Source organism: Patiria miniata, unplaced genomic scaffold (assembly GCF_015706575.1).
Source record: "Patiria miniata isolate m_02_andy unplaced genomic scaffold, ASM1570657v1 HiC_scaffold_8, whole genome shotgun sequence".
Taxonomy (NCBI): Eukaryota; Metazoa; Echinodermata; class Asteroidea; order Valvatida; family Asterinidae; genus Patiria; species Patiria miniata.
The window spans coordinates 227,709-245,495 of NW_024037075.1; the positions used below are offsets into that span (position 1 = coordinate 227,709).

Below are 17,787 nucleotides of genomic sequence, written 5' to 3' on the forward strand. Positions count from 1 at the left end.
GTAGAAGTGGAAATTCAAAAGTCACCTGTTTTTTGGTTCCTATTTATTTTCCAAAGCCCTTGTGGTAGGATCGCGACCCCAGGAATCGCCAACCAAGCAGTTCCACTACTACGCTGGCCCTGCCTGCGCCCACCAGCATAAGTCCAGGAGTAGAACCACCCCAGCTGAAGAGGAGGACGATAGCTTGAAGGAGAGACAGAGAGAAAACAAGGTGCTAGAGTTGCTGATCAGGTCCCGGAGGAAAGCCCTAGCCAACTACAAGGCCAGGCAGGAAACACTGTATCCTTGCTTTTCACAGTAAATGTACATGTGATGTGTTGATTCAAAAGCAGGTATCTCCGAGCAGCTGGTAAAAAAAATAGATGATGTAAGTAAGTACTAAAATATAGATCTTACTCTTGACGTGATGTCCGGTTTGAATTGTTGCAGATTTGATGTATGTGATGTCGCAAGAAGACAACAGAGAAATTACATAAGGATTTTCCTCTTGCATTTATCATGTTTATTATACCCCATTTATCCTAAAAAAAATCACATCTGTGGCACAATTATTGTCTTCAACATTAAAGGCAGTTTATATGTAAGACATATTTAGGATCTAAAATTAATAAAAAAAACAAACAAGCTCAATCGGAAATATCTTGGGAGCTGCATGCAAACGAAATCTGTGTTTATGCGTGAGTCACGTGATTGTACCATGTAATTTCTGGAAGGAGTAGTGTTATGTTTTGAGTAAAACAAAATCAGTGACTCCATGATGACCTTTGACCCCAGTTTGGTCTTGTGACATATTGGGGCTTGGCTACTTATAAATGCTTTTGACAAAGTTTTGTTGAAATCGGTCCAAATATGTAGGAGCATAGACAATGTCAACGTTTATTACTAATGGACTAACGAGAGACATGATGATTTGTTGAGCTGCTATCCCGCAGCTAAAAAAACAAAACTAGAGATCTGTGTCTGTTTGCAACAGAACATAAGGCTTTTCCGCATTATGCTTTTTGTTTTTATCAGTAAGACGTCCCAGACTATGCATGTACAACGTTTCAAATTATACAGTACCAGAAATTTTTAATTTAGCATGTAGCCTCTGTGAGATATATTATCATCAAAAAGAAATAAATCCATATTAAATCAGACGTATCGGCCTCCCTTCATACGCAATTTTGAACCATTCGGACTGATAGTTTTCTCAATATAAAAAAATGCACCATTATGATGACGTCACATGCCTTACGATGACGTCATCTTGATAACACTTGTCAATGCACATTTTTTGCATTGTGGTCTTGGTTTGTACCAAGCTTGAAGTCAATCCAATGAAAGGAAGTGTTAGATTTTGGAAGGGGAATGAAATTGTACATAGTAAAAAAATCATACAAAATCATGCGAAGACGTTATGGTGACGTCATTTCAGATTTAGCATTCTAGTACCATTATCTAGCTATCTACCACGTTTCATGACGATCGGATTTTCCCTTATATGTGTTTTAAAAAATTGCATTTTTGATGACATCGTGATGACATCACACATTTTTCAAAATTTTGTACATATACCTGTTACCTAACAAACATAATACAAAAAGAATTTTGCATCTTGCATTCGTGAGATATGGCTTAAAAGTCCAAAAATTCAAAAAAATCATATAAAATTGCACGATGACGTCATCATGATGTCACCTCAATTTTTACCTATAACACATCCCGGTCTACCTACATACAGAGTTACAACCCAATCGGACTTACAGTTCTGTAGATATAGGACTTCAAAATATGCACATTTATGATGACGTCACGTGACCCAGGATTACGTCATCATGACGTCACCTTCGGGGCACATCTCTGCTATAAGAACTATGACTATGCTTACTTTGAATGATGTATGACAAAGATTAATGGCAAGAGTGGCACTGAGAAAAAAACGTGTACAAAGTCTATGGGATTTAGGGGACAAAAAGAAGAAAAAGAAGAAGAAAGAAAACGAGAGATCTAGTCTGTTTGCAACAGGACATAGGGCTTTTCCGCGTTATAATTTTTTTTTATCAATAACATATCCCTGACTATGCATGTACAATGTTTTAATCGAATCAAACTTGGCGTGAACAGGTTCCTGTATTGAAAGAAAATGTGACAATTGTAAATTTATCGAAATGTTTTTCCTCACAAACATTTTCTCTGTATGACCGAAAACACAAAGTATAGTATACAGATACATCTATACATGTGTTGTACAGCCTAAATGCACCATTTGTTGTCTAGTTTTCAAGTGAATTTTCCAAAATTAAACCAACTGTCTTCATAAAAAGCACACATTCATAGCTGGATATATCCCATCTATAAATAAGGACAATTGCAAAACAAAACATACAGAAAAAAAGGAATTTAACATGCATGACATGAAACAAATTAGCATCCTCAAAACGAGCCACCCCCCCCCTGAAATTATATGTGTTCGTGTGCATGATGATTTGCTGTACACCGTCCTCCGCCCGCGTCCAAGCTAATAGGCAGAAAACCTACGAAAATGTCGCCACAAGGACTAGCACAAGCTAATCAAACAAAAGCTCGTTGCTTTCTTTATCGATGTGTGGTGATCATTTTTTGTCCTAATCTAGTCAATTAGTCACGGCGAAGGAACTAAAAAAGAACAACAAAATTCATCCTCAAATTCACACCCCAACTTCTAGTGAACCAAATTCTGCCAAAATATACTGAATCTATTACTGAATCCACATATCATTCAGAAAAGAAAAAAAATGTTTGCTTTCAACAACCATGCATGCCATCTTGGAGAATCGCTACTTCTTTTGTAAACATGTAGTTCGTAAAAACAGAGCTGTCGAACACTCCGGCCGATTCGTGACGAAGCCCTGCAGATAAAGGTCGGGATTTGACCTCGGCAACACGTGCGCTGCGGGCACTGCTTCGAAAACTTCGAAATGTTTTAGACCTACCCTTAAATCGAATTAAATTAAAAATTAATATAAAAACTGTCATGGTTGATTTTTCAGGAATTTTCAGAGGAAAAAAGGTCTTTTCTTTATAATTTCTGGGCTGATGACGTCATCATTTTTTTTTCGCGTACAGGTGTTGTCTGCATTGAGGTCATCATATACACCAATTTGAAGCGATTATCGCAAACTTCGTCACAGACATTGACTGAAAAATTTTTTTTTTTCACTTTTTTCAACCTGCCCGTAGAGGGCGCTCTAACATGTTATGACGTCACCTGTGTTTTTTTCGTAAAGTACAATCTAGCCACAGACTAACATCGTTGCAAGCAAGTTCACATCTTTTTTCCAATTTTAAATTATAAGGCTATTCGAGTTACTTCCGGTTTAGACCGGAAGGAAAGGTCACATGATTTTGCTCACACGAGATAAAATGAAGATCCTGGATTATTCTATCGATTCCCGCAAACGTCAAGTTCGGGTCTCTCACGGCTGATTTTATACTGATTTCCAAAGATTTAATCTATTAATCTTTAACGTGACGTCACGTGACCCACGATGACGTCACGATGACGTCACTCTTCGGGACACAACTATGCTATAAGGACTATGCCTATGTTGACTTTGAATGATGTACGACAAAGATTATTGCCAAAAGTGGCGTTGAGAAAAAAAACGTGTACAAAGTCTATGGGGTTTAGGCGACAAAAAGAAAAAGAAGAAGAGGAAGAAAGAAAAATCTTAACAAAAAGAAAGGCTTTTCCGCTACTATGCGGAAAAGCCAATTAGTTTCTTAAGTGTGTAATTACTCCTTAAGAGCAATTTTTCCAGTCTTGACGAGAATACTAAGCTGAGAGAAGAGATTGAAGGCAAAGAGAAAGAAGTGGTGAGTCGTTCGTATGCAATCCAGGACGTTTCTTACTTTTAAGTTTTTAAAATCAATTTCGAGCAAGCTGTGCCAGAATTGAAAAATCTTAATTGTAATATTGTACAAAATTGAACAGTTATTTTGTTTGTCAACAAATTAAAACTTAAACAGGTGGGTTTTGCTTTTTCCAAATGTTGATATACTTGTTGAGTAATTGTCTTAAGATAAGGATGGAAAGGAAACAGATCCTATGATTTTTAATTTCATTCCTTTCATTATTTTTTTCTCCTTTCCTTTCCTAGCATGATGAGGTGAAATCATTACTACGAAAGTATGAGAGATTTAGGGTAAGATTGTAGTTTAATTTTACAAAGTTCGGAAATTATGTACAACTATGTACTTTGATGAAGAGAACTTCAAGTCGCTGGTCCAATATGTCCTCAATTAAGTGTGTGATCATATTTAAAATAACTGTACATATCTATTCTTTTTTTAAAGAATTTTTAAGGAACTTTTACTTTTACTGCTCTGATGTGGCAGAATGAAGAATCTATTAACCCCCATGCGAACATACATTCTGTGCCAAGTTGTGCCTTTAGTCAAAGTCGATCGAGTGACTGCTTGCAACAGTTAGAAATTCCAAGCCTTATTTCACAAAGCCGGATTGACTGGCTGTGACTGATAATAACTTTATACAGCTTTACTTTGACTGTGGGTAATTGATAAGCCAGCTGTGCCCACAACTTGCCGGCTTTGTCTGTTCATGGTCTTGGACTGAGTTTGACTAGTCATGGTGCTTGCTTGACATATGATCTGACTGCTGGTGACTGGGGGAAAGTGGATGGAAAATTTGACTGTCTGTGACTGTTTAAATAGCAGGAGAGTTAGCATGATTTTTAAAAATCTGTAAATTTTGTATTCATTTTTTCAGGGAGCTGTTTCAACACTGACTTCAAAGTTTGAAACTGAAAAGGTTCTTGCAAGAAAAGCTTACGACGAGGCAACAGCGAAAGTGGCCAAGGAGGTCGAAGGTAAAATTAAACCCCAAACGCCAAAACAAAAAGTTGAAGGCATTATTCTTGAGAGCCTGTAATTTTCACAGTGTATGAGTTTATTACAGCAAATCTGGCATTTACATGTAATCCAAATTATAGCTGTTACTCTTAAGGGTACACAGGATCATTTGCATTTGTTGTAGTTTCGTGAAATAGACCGATTGGGTTTTTTTAATTGTGGTTTTGATTTTACTATGGAGGGGGAATCTTTGATTCTGTTTTCATTCATAGCCACATACCAAGATGCAGAATTCTCTGAATTACTCACACTTTGTCGCAATCCTGAGTAACATCTTCAAAGTTTGTTTTGATCATCTTGTCTTCAATTCTAGCACTTGAGAAGCAAGGCCAAGCTTTGGACAACAAGCTGAGAGAAAGAAAGACGGAGCTGTCTGTCCTGATGAGTTACAAGGACAAGGAATACCCAGTCAGAGCAATGAAGATTGCCGAGCTACAGAAGCAGATTCAGTATCTCTCCACAGAATATGAGGTATTAACCAGTTCGCGCCGGAAACCGTGATGTACACGCATTGGCTGTTTTTGTACACAGGCAAGACTGACAGGTTAAGACTTAGATTGCCTCGACTCGCCTCTGGGTGGCATCAAACTCGCTAATCCCTCATGCCTGTTGTACACACACTCAAAGTCCATGTAGTCTGTGGAGCGGACCGTGTGCTGACCATTGTGTGGGCCGTTGTGCATGGCATGCACACCCTGGAGTGTTGAAACTATGACGTTTCAAATAATGTTGAAATCACTCTTGCGAACCAGTATTTGTGGCGTGTGGCTGTATATCAGAAGTTGGCTGGAAATTTTGCCTTTTGAAATTTTGGGCAAAAATAAACCCTGCACGACGTGGTTAAATCGTTTACAGGAGGGGTAATTCCAGCGCTATGAAAGGAAGTGTAATGTCCATGACAGAGCCAATTAACCATAATATATATTAATGATTCAGAGAAATGATCCAAACTCCTACTCCTTAATCTCCTTGAGTGAAACATTACTAGATGATGGCAGGCGCGGTTCTAGAACCAATATTTTGGGGGGCTAGCACGGTGGATCCAGAATTTTTTCAGGGAGGCGTGCTGAAATGTAGACCGGTTATTTTTTCCAGACACTTAGGCCTCCGAAAATCAATAAGTGGGGGTGGGGGGGGGGGGGGGGGGGGGCTCATGCCGTATTTTCAATGGGGAGCGCCAATAAAATCCTAAAATCGTTCACACTATATTAACTAATGCACCCTTGTCACGGCTATTTCTTCTTTAGGGGGAGACCGTTCGCATGTACATCACAATCCTTCTTTTTGCTAATGCAATTTTTTTTTTACGGAATTTAATTTGGGGGGGTTACAGCCCCCCCCCCCCCCCCCCCGCCCTATCACGGTAGAATAGCAGTAGAATCGCATCAAGGCAGCTTGTGAAATAATGTCCAATTACGTGATATACTAATGGACAGGGAACGCGCAAAATCTGAGACAAACAAAACTCAGCGTACAAAAATTCCATAGGGTTGTCTAAGGGCGTGGCTAACTCGAAAATGGCGATAGGTCAATTGGGTATAGGTTGCAGGATTCAATGACCACTGCAAGCCTGTTCGGTATGACGATATTTCACAATATTTCGATTAGATTTTTTTTTATATCGGAAATCGTATCGATCTCATAAAAAAAAATCGGCACATCGTGAAGTCTGATATGCCGAAAAATATCGCGATATTCTTTTGAGGTACCGCTTTTGTAACCATAGTCAATCCCTTAAGGTTTGAAACTGTCGCTAAAGCGCTCCCATGAAAAACCGCAAACCACAAATTCACTGTTACCGCATTGTACCGCGAGGTCTTACCTATTCAGGGGCGGAACCAACTGACTAATGTCATGTGTATTGGATTTTGCGTCTTCCACGCTGCACGTGGCAGTACAAACAACACAATTTCACCCCACATACCAAGTGCCAAAATCGTAATCACGTGCATGGAGTTAACCGAGGGGAAACAAGTCTCTGACATTTCCCAAAGCAAATACGAAGCCTGTTTTGTTTTGACGGAAATGTGAAGTTGTACAGACAAAACACCACAAATACATGTACTTGAATTGTAGATTACGACGTTGAGAAGTGAATGTTTCGTTTCGGCACGCGGCCAAACGACATACGCACGTTAAGCGCCCACTACAATACTTTTATAATACGTGGGCACTATATATTTATTAGTTTTCCACCTTTGAAGCAAGCAGTGCGACAGCTCAGTCGATAATACATTGTGTTTTACACCGCAAGGTTGCGGGTTCGAATGACAGTATTGCATATGATTTTTTTTTTTTTTTTCTAACCTGAGGCTTGGGAGGATTTTTTTAAAAAGGGAAATAAAGCCCGAATTTCATATATTTATATTTTTGATTTTCTTCTCATGTTTTTAGAAAAGTATAGTCCAAAACGCCATAGCGTATTGCGGATGTCGTTTGGGAGAGAACAAAAATCGCCGCTGGGCTGGGCCGACTCCGCGCAGGCGAACTAGATCAAATTTTCCTGCACGTATTTTCCTGACTCGTTCCTTCTCTTCCGTGGTTGTGCCTGGGCACTTACACTTGCTTAGTGCCAAAACTGTCCCAAACTTATGAAATCTGTTCATATTTTCAGCAACAAAAAACGTCGAAAACCAACTGTTCAGTCGTGCCTTTTATTTCGTTCACAGAACAGAAAATGCGTCACAAGAAATTGGACTGATCCATTAATTTTTGTAAAGGTGTGCTTCACCCTCATTTTGGAGTTAACATCGTTTTTCGAAAAAAATCTTTAGAAAAAAAAATATTTTGCTCTTTTGTAACGATGAAGAACTTTTTCTGAACCAGGAAATATTTCGGACTCCATTAAAAAAAATATTATTTGTAATTCTGAAAAGGTGGAAATACTGGTAAATTGTTTTCAATGAAGCACACCCTTGACCGCAAATGGTGTGGGCTGTACTATGAGTGCACGTGGGGATCAATGCGGCGTGCATTGCGTGCTAGTGCTTCATTCTTTCCTCGATATGGATTTCTATTTGCACATTTTTATCCAACATTTCAAGGTAATTTTGTTTTCGATATTTGAATGTGGAATCTGTTTTCTACCTAAATTGGCAAAGTAAATGAGACTCTAGTCAAATAAAATTGACGATTTTGTTCAGGACATATTGGGGGTTTTTTCGCGGCAGTGGATCGTGTGTTTTTTGTTTTCTTTTGTGTATTTTTGTTATTCCATTGTTCCATGAATGGAAAAATGACGTCATCATGATCATATCGCGATATCCGATATTTTTTTCACGATATGCCGATTTAAAAATAAATAGATATTGAACAGGCTTAGACCACTGGGCCTTTACAAAAACACTCCAGAGTTGTAATGTTGAAAAACTGGGTGTCAACTGTTTTATAAGTCCAATGGGTAGGCTAGTCATTCACTTGAAGACCACTTGCAAGTGAATGCAGTAACTACATGTATCAGAGACCATGGGGCAAATTGGGAGATGTTCCAGTTTCTTCTTCAGCCTGTGTCACAAAAAAATGGAAGGCTTAATTGTTTTGTAAGGTTGGTTTTGTATGTCCAATTTCCAAAATCGTAAAGTGGGATTCAAACCGAATTGTAAAAAATCCGGATTTAAATCCTTCCTCTATGCTGAAATTGCCCAAAAATAGAAACAGCAAACAAATCAACAAATAGTTCTGAAACAATGATGATTGCGTGGGAAATTTAGAGAACTATGGAAGTATTTTTGTGCTTCCAGAAATCGGGCTTGTAAAACATATGTCTAGTGAACCAGCCAACAAAAAAATTCTGACTGACTTCATTGAAAAAGCACTAAGGCCAAAAACAAAATTATTCTGCTTCCAGTTACCCGACCGACCCTATTTTTAGGCCGCAACCCTAAAAATTTTATCAGCAATTCCAAAAAAAAATTAAAAATTAATGATTGAATAAATAAATATAAAATGCTGTTGTCTTTTCTGTCTTCACAAAATACCTCTCAACAACCCTTTTGCGTAAAAAAAATTTGTATTTATTTGTTTTCTTACTTACATTCGATATTTTTTTCAAAAGAAGCCTCCGTTTTTTTTACAAATTCGCTTCGCGATATAACTACTTTGCAATTCGATGTCATGGTGACTATAATCACGTGTGTAAACCTAGCTCAATGCAGCGACGACTGGTTCCCGCTGCGCCGTGCAGGGGCCAATTTAGAAGACATGATGAAAATGCGGTAACCAGTCTGTGCATGGCTATGCGATCTATAGCGCTAGCATGGCCATGCATTGCAGGCCGGTGCACTGTCAACTGGTCGGATTCGACATCGTAAAAATGCCAAGAAAACACCGATGGAGAAAGAACCATTTGTGCAAGTTAATGCACAGAATTGATCTAGCTTGTCCGTGTATGTATTTGCCGTGTTCAAGAGTTCATTTTGTGATCGCACTACTCGTATATGGTGAGATACATGCAACGTGTTTCCCGAAATTTTCGACTGTAAAAAAGAGGTCTGTCGGCTGCGCGCCACACATGCACAGTGCATCACACACTACGGAGTTTTGGCCAGTGACTAGCGTTGTGCATATGGTGCGAACGACCTTAATTTTTCCATTATTTTTTAAGAATTATCGAACTTAAATTTATTGACAATAATTAAGGTAGGTTTTTTTCACTTTTTGTGGCCATTTTGTGTATATCTTTCGTAGTGCAATGGAAATAGTTCAGGCAAAAACTTCGCATATAAATGAATGCCCCATTCAATCTGCATAAAAAAAATTGGCCAAAAAAATAATAAATTCCGACCGACCCTATTTTTGTAAGGCATGTAAGCCTAAGCTCAATCACCCAGCAAACGTGAACACAATGAATTTTTTTGACAGCTCTGGATAAGAGCTTTGTGTCATTTTGTCGAAGAGGTCACACTGGTGTTCCAGAGGCTCACACAGCGCGACATGAGGTTTATGCGCATGCGCCAGTTTTTCCAGGCTGTGCTGTAAAATGGATATTCATGAGCTCGTTCATAAAAACAAGTCGCTGAGAACGGCCTTACAAAAAAATGCTCATAAATGCACAAAATATGTCCCAAAGTAGGTTAAAAACTATATATCCTTAGCATCTACATCGAATATTTTAAATGCAATATAGTTATTTTCGCGAAATACACAAAAACGAAGGCCTCTTTCACTGAACGAAAGCCAGCAACAAGCGGAAAAAAGGGTCCAAAAGAAAGCATTTTTTCTGCAATCAAGTAAGTTCAGCTAGCATTAAGCCTGCCATGAAAACATCAATTAGACTTTAAATTTTGTATTAACGGTGATTTCAAAAGAGCAAACCCCTAAACTTGCTTGCACATGGGGGATTCCCTGGTGGGTTTACTGAACCTGGAGTGTGGTTTTCCCACTCAACTGCACAATATAACTCATAACTCGGGGTTTGCAATTCAAACAACCATGCCAACTAGTGATTGGCCTGTGCCCCGCGTGTATACATTTCACAGGGACGGGGATATACCGTACGCGTAGTGCCGCGCCTGCATGCTATATGGATTTGTGCACACATGGCGCAGTTTGTTTACATTTAGTGTACGTATTTAATAGCTACGTACGTGGCTCCAACAGGGTTTGCTCTCAAAAGTCTTCCACATTGGTATTCTCCTTTATTTACTCTTTCCAATGGTAATTTACTTGATTTGGAATGAATTCCCAGGATGACAAAAAATCCTACAAAACGTGACCATTATTTTCGTTCCGATTGAGACATCTATAAACGTTGCAATCAGAGGTAATTTTCCGGAGGTGTTTTCTCATCAAGTGTCTTTGTCAAAAGTTTACAGTCCCATCTGATAAAAAAATATAGTCCTTTTTCTGTCGATTTATTGTTATATCTCTAATAATATCAAAAACTTATTTGTAATATAAAAAGGTGATTAAAAAGACGTCCTCCGTTGAGCTGTTTGTTACGCAAAATGTGACTGGATACATTCGGTCCCAAGAGGGCATTTCATACGAGCTGAAGCACGGACATGCGCACAAACTTAGTGTCGCCCTGAAAACAGCGGTGGTCACAGTCAAAAGGGGTATTTTATGTGGGCGAGGGCATATATTTCTAAGTGTCAAGTCTCAATGAATTACTGGAACACAAGGAAGCTAGCAAAATGTTTTGTCGGGCAAGCTCAAAGATAACTTTATTGTGGTTCTGTTACAGGCCGAAATAAACGACCTGATCAGTATAACGGCCATTGAGAAGGACAAGTACTATCAGGAGAGTGAAGAGAGACTCCATGGCATCAAGGAGACGGTGACAGACAACGCCATTGACTCTATGCATGACAGCCTCAAGGAAATGGCCATGCAAAACATCGTCATGAGAAAGGTCAGTCTCTCTTAAATGCATATAGATAGGATCATTTGTGACCGGCTCCACAAAAAAGGGTAGTATGTTGCAAAAAAAGTAAAATGAGTAATGTACATGGTTCGGAAGCCCACAAGCTCTTTATTTGGTATGCTCCATAGCCTCTCCTGTTCTGGAGATATGACGTATTTGCGTCCTTGTCGTTCAATTACACAACTGAGAAAACAGGTTTGAAATAGCTGGCTCTTTGGTAGAACAACAGAATTTTGCACACAAAATGGTTGTTTTTTTCCACTTCAGTTGTTCATAAAAATCAACATATCTGTGAATAAAACTTGAAACTGTAGGTATTGAATATTTTATGCTCAGTGCGACTTTATACCATTTTTGGGGAGCCGGTAACATTTGCGTGTCATGTATTTTGTTCGTTTCCAATAATAGGGTACTTCAAGTTACAAATTGGTATATTAAACAGTTTGGTATATTCAATCATACATGTAGGTGCCGGTACATCATTCGTTTTTACCCCTCAGCCGAGAGGCTCGAGGGGTATTGTCATCGCCTAGGGCGTCCGTCCGTCCGTCCGTCCGTTCTGACCATACCACCCTTGTGGGGTGAAGTTCCTTTCAGGACACATCACCCCACTTTTTTTTACAATAGAAAAACATCACCCCAGAAGGGAATCTTTAGAAAAAGGGATAATGGGAACACAATGCTATCACCCCACAATTCCGTCTGGCTGGAACGGACGCCCGTATGTCAGTGTGTCCGTCCGGGCAGCTTAGTTTCCGGATGATAACTTGAGTTAGAAATGTTGTTTGGGATTGTAACTTCGGTAGGGGGTTGCCCTTGGGAGTAGGCAAGTTGGGATTGGTTTTGAGGTCAAAAGGTAAAAGGTCAAGGTCACTGTGGTGAGTTAAAGATAAATGGTTTCCGGATGATAACTTCAGTTAGAAATCAGATTTTGGTGTCAAACTTTGGTAGGGGGTTGCCCTTGGGAGTAGGCAAGTTGGGATTGGTTTTGGGGTCAAAAGGTCAAAGGTCAAGGTCAGTGTGGTGAGTTAAAGGTAAATGGTTTCCGGATGATAACTTGAGTTAGAAATGAGATTTTGGTGTCAAACTTTGGTAGGGGGTTGCCCTTGAGAGTAGGCAAGTTGGGATTGGTTTTGGGGTCAAAAGGTCAAAGGTCAAGGTCGCCATGGTGAGTTTAATGTAAATGGTTTCCGGATGATAACTTGAGTTAGAAATGAGATTTTGGTGTCAAACTTTGGTAGGGGGTTGCCCTTGAGAGTAGGCAAGTTGGGATTGGTTTTGGGGTCAAAAGGTCAAAGGTCAAGGCCAGCATGGTGAGTTTAAAGGTAAATGGTTTCCGGATGGTAACTTGAGTTACAAATGAGATTTTGATGTCTAACTTTGGTAGGGGGTTGCCCTTGGGAGTAGGCAAGTTGGGATTGGTTTTGAGGTCAAAAGGTCAAAGGTCAAGGTTACCGTGGTGAGTTACATGTAAATGGTTTCCAGATGATAACTTGAGTTAGAAATGAAATTTTGGTGTCTAACTTCGGTAGGGGGCTTCCCCATTGGTACAGGCATGTTGGGACTGCATGGTTCTGGGGTCAAAGGTCAAGGTCACCATGTTCAGTTAAAGGTTAATGGTTTCCGGATGATAACTTGACTCTGGCTGAGGGGTTTCAACAGCAACGCTGTTATTTTTAGTAGTAGCGTTACAGTCTGTAAAAAAGTGTTGCCAAATAGCTTCAAAAGTGTACATTTGGTGCATCAACATTGTGATGCAGGGATGTGTAGATTCCACAGAAGGATGAATCATGATTGGAAAAATGTACGTCTTCAAGGGGGTCTGGGGTGCACCTTATAGGTGCAATTTACCTTGTCCACTGAAGCTCAGTGATTACAGTCCATATTATGACGTGTATCTGTACTGTTTGCTTGGCAGGAGATTGAAGGGCACAATGGTCTGCTGGAGGAGTTAGAATCTACCATCCAGGACCTCACCCAGCAGGTGTCGCAGCTGAGGGTGGACCCCAAGACTAGCACCAGACAGGTCATGTTCCCGCATTTATTCAAAGAAACACCAAAGTGAGTAGAAAGGCTTCTTTGTTTCATTTCTCACTGAAACTGAAAGCATGAGTGTTGACAACGCCGTTAAAAACGTCACAAGTGAAATCGCAAGTCAGTCTGGAGTCACAAGTGACAGGGCATGAATTTATAAATGTAACCCAAGGTTTTCTTCCAAATAGCAGGAACCAATTACATTAATTAACTCCTTTTAGGAAAACAAACTCAGTTCAGCAATTCATATATGCACACACAACAACTCTGTTTTATTTCATAAAGTAAATTCAAGAATGAGAAGCAATGCAATAATTTCAACACATGATTAGGATCCTGTAAATTCAGATACAATAGTGCAAATAATACCGGTATGTAATCTAATGCGCCATAAAAAAATAGTTCAGTCCTCAATGAACTTGTAGTGGTGGTCGTTCCCAAAGCAGAGGCTCGCAGGGAAAATGTCTCGACGATTACCGGAAGGGTAACGGTATACTTGCGGCAGGGTTACGGTGTAACGGTGTACTTGTGGCGGGGTTACGGTGACTACTTTTGTTCTCGGACGTCACGGAAGGGATGCTTGTCCTGTGCGCCGGAGGCAGTAGTGGATCTTGAGTTCAGCAGTAGCGGGTGGATCTCTGGGGATACTGGAGTCCTCTTTGGGATGCTTGGACGGCGGATCAGGAACGTCTAGATGGCCAGTCTAGTCCTCCTCGGAACCAATGCAGCCCAGTATTCTGATGCTAAAAGAGAGCCAACATTCGAATATCGTGGAAATCTACAAGTCAAGTCGTTTGTAGAATCATTCGTTTGCAGATTCTTGCACAAAGCAGTGGAAATGTGCTGACGAGCAGTTCAAATGATCAGTTGTTTGCAGTACGATGGCAGGGTTCGGAATGCCACATGTCCCAAAATTTGGACAGACTGTTACTACCACAAACAGGTGGTTCCCTGATTGGGCATCTCAGAGGAGAAATTAGGTGATGGAGGGTAAGCAGAGGTGCCAGATCCTCCCACTTCCTTAATCCAAACTTCTCAGAAGGAGGTTGTAAATCTTAAGAAGGAAAGGATGTCACAGTTTAGAAGAGCAGAAAGGAAATCACACCTCTATTGTGCAGGTAAACTCTTGGTGTTTATTTCACCACTGAGTCACCTTGGCTCACTCAACCATGGGTGTAACTCATAGTGAAAACAGCTAAACACAGCTTGGGCCAATGACCTATACAGACAGTCATCATTGGCAAACCAGGAAATATTTAGGAGAAAATAGGAAATATGAATAATACAAAAGAATACGTTCACCTAGTCAATATAAAACATAGAAACCTAAGACCTTAATGAGGTCTGGGTTACACAACAATCACTCACCTTTCTAAGGATGGACGGAGCACACTGTCCAAAACGTCGAGTTCTACACTCAACCAACTGGTTCGTTTCAGAACCACACTTCTTCCAAGAAGAGATTACTTTCCACATGGTGTTACCTGCAATCTTTCCACTTTATCTCATCCGCCATGAAAAGCATCAAGTCGTATATAGGGCGACCCAAATAAAATGCAACCCTAAAACATTTGCCTTTTAAAAACAACAGGATCAGTGGATTTTTATGTTTCAAATATTGAACAAATCATGTAAATAGCACTTTGGGTTGTTGAGAAATGCCAATTATGTAAAAGTAGTATTTTTCATCCTGTACACAAACAATTACCACAGTGAGGGATTTTCACTGTACCTAAATTTGTGCATGTCATAATCCTTACAAACAACACGGCACATAATATGACAAGATTACATATGAATTTGGTGGAAATACCTTTTATTTGCCACCTGAACAGGTATCGCATCCTTTTTAGTCCTGTTTTAAAGGGAATGTACATCATTTGCTTTTGCTGGAATTTTCAGAAACAAATGGATTTGGAGGATTAGTATGTTAGAGAAAATATTGTTAAACTGACTTGTTTCACGTTTTGGGCTTGTAGATGCTGGAAAAACCAAGAAAACCGATCATGTTCTTGTAGTCTGGTTCCCTGACCCCACTTAAGATGAAACGGAGCAAGTAATTCACTTTGGGGAATTGTAAGGTCAAAGAATCAGTCTAGCAGGCTTGTACCCCTTCATAGGAGTGTATTCAATTGCAAAGAAAAGTCAGAATAACTAAATATGAAAAATTAGGAACAGTTGTTGGGGAAAAAAAACAGCTTTCTCCAACGCTGGTCGGCCGACCAGCGTTGGAAAAATACAGTTTTTCTTCAAAATGTCAGCACACCAGGAGCCACGATTTTAAAGGATGCTTTAGAATGTCAGTCCCTAACAATTCAGTAAGGTATTTCGTGATAATTTGATCATTTCGTGTTTTGATGTTTGCAAATGTTGTATCTTTCCTTTAAACCTTTTCAGCATCATAAATATGTCAAAATATTAAAGAAATTGCACAAATGAAGGATAATTGCATAGTAGGCTGACAGTAAAATGTTTCACTGTTTGAAGTACTTGTGTACAGGATAAAAAATGACTACTTTGAAATAATTGACATTTTCCCAGCAACCCAAGGTGCAATTTTCATGATTTGTTTTCAGTATTTAAAAGAAAAAGCTCTCAGCTTTAACCTGATACCCAAAACATAAAAATCCACCAATCCCTTTTTGTTTTAAAGGCAAACGTTTTTAGGGTTGCATTTTTTTGGGTCACCCTGTATTAATAATCACAATACAAACTTCTTGTCACGGTTTAAATTTGAATAGCTTGACAGTTGACTTGAGACTGAACGACAAGTGACAGACTAGCAAGGACTTGGAGACAGCTGCAAAGTAACTAGCGACATGTATAGACCATGCGCAGCACCATCCTAGAAGAATGAATATTTTTTTTACTGTTTAGAACAAAAAAAATCCATTCTTGATTTGTCATTTCAAATATTTGTTACACATTTTTAAAAACCTTTTGATTTTCACACGTTTGTCTTCTTTTTCTTCTTGTTCAGGTGCACACCAGATATGGACGTAGTTCTAGATATCCCAACCCAACAGTGGCTTCCAATCTAAGGCACTGCACTCTACAGATAGACACTTGATTCTTGCTGGACTGGCATACATTGGCCATGGAGAACTGATTTGGTTCCGTCTCCAGTAACACATGTGCAAGTCCACAGACTGAACAGAAGAAGTCCACCTTCAGCGTAATTATCCACAAAGCGTGCATAGTGAACCGTAAGCCCTGCCCACTTTTGGCTTGCTACCAAGTTTGACCGAGCTAATGAAGACACCTGACCAAGTCATGATCTAATTGGTCAGTGGTCACTGTTTGATTAACAGGCAGGAAGGGTCCATTGAAATACCATATAAACTTGTGCAAAAGGTCCAAAAAGATCTTGGCAAACAGTGGGTTAACCCTTTAGTCACTGTGGCGCCCGAAACCGCCCCGCCTATTACTTACTGTAATGCATGAAACCGCCCGAGCACTCCAAGGATTCTTCAGTGAATAAACACAATGTAATTCACTAATGGGTTAATTAATACTGTACCTGTAGTCTGTCATGCAGTAATCAGGCTAAAGCCCTAAAAAGTACTGCAAAATTGGTTCTGGAGTTTGATGGTTCACTTTCAGATGCCCTATTTGCATGTTTTATCATGAAGGTGACCTTTTAGGAAGGGATTCAAGTTTTATGTATTATGTATATGTGTATATATACCATGAGGTTGCCTTTTAATTTTTTAGATTTGAAAGTCAGTATTTAAAGATGTACTGTCTGTGCTCTTCAACAAATTCATATTTGTTTTTTAATTCTAATGAATTTACAACTAACACTGTGATTTTGTCCCCTATTTTTGAGATCTTTGTGGCACACAAAACAGATAAGCAGACAAGTTACAAGTTGGTTTCAATGGAGAGGGGGAACAGACTGAGACTACCCTGCAAGAACAGAATTATTGTCAGCCGCAAAAAAAATGTTTGCTAAAAAATAGCAATTGAAAGAAAAGATCAATTTTTGGGTGGAACTAAAAATAGTACAGACAATACATTTTAAACAATTTCCTAGTTGTACTTGACACAGTTTCACATTATTCCATTTCTCATGCTTTTGGGATAGCATGCGAGATAGAGAAATAACATCCAGTCAAATATATAATCCACCAACTATACATTACTCTGTTAAGAACTTCTGTCTATAATCTTTGTAAATTGCTTGGTTCACATGTAAATATTTTAAAGAAAACCTTTTTAATAAGAAATGCTATCATGGAAAATTCACAAGTTGTCGAAGTGGTATTTTGGGTTTGTAGTATTCATACATCTATTAATTCCTTGGTCAAATGGTTGGGATTTCGTTTCTTTCAACTTTTCTATTAAAGCTATAGTCCATCATTTGCAGCCATCCGCATGGGCGTCGCCAGGATTTTTTCTAGAGGGGGCAAAAAAATTTTGCCAAAAAAATGCTTGTATTTCTCGACACATTTTCGATTTATCAGTTTTAGAGGGGAGCAGGGACATTTTGCCCC

The 17,787-nt window shown here is 39.3% G+C and overlaps 1 protein-coding gene across 2 annotated transcripts in view; it reads left to right on the plus strand.

The window, feature by feature from the left end:
- LOC119719317 (uncharacterized protein C20orf96-like) overlaps nt 1-17,557 on the plus strand; it is a 34,092-nt gene extending 16,535 nt beyond the window's left edge. For both annotated transcript variants that reach the window (XM_038188726.1, XM_038188727.1), the window contains 8 exons: nt 57-279; nt 3,783-3,837; nt 4,122-4,166; nt 4,751-4,850; nt 5,207-5,364; nt 11,078-11,245; nt 13,176-13,318; nt 16,272-17,557. In XM_038188726.1, the coding sequence (XP_038044654.1) occupies nt 57-279; nt 3,783-3,837; nt 4,122-4,166; nt 4,751-4,850; nt 5,207-5,364; nt 11,078-11,245; nt 13,176-13,318; nt 16,272-16,332 (953 nt within the window). In that variant the 3' untranslated portion in view covers nt 16,333-17,557. The remainder of the gene's footprint in view (nt 1-56; nt 280-3,782; nt 3,838-4,121; nt 4,167-4,750; nt 4,851-5,206; nt 5,365-11,077; nt 11,246-13,175; nt 13,319-16,271) is intronic.
- The last annotated feature ends 230 nt before the right edge of the window (nt 17,558-17,787 follow it).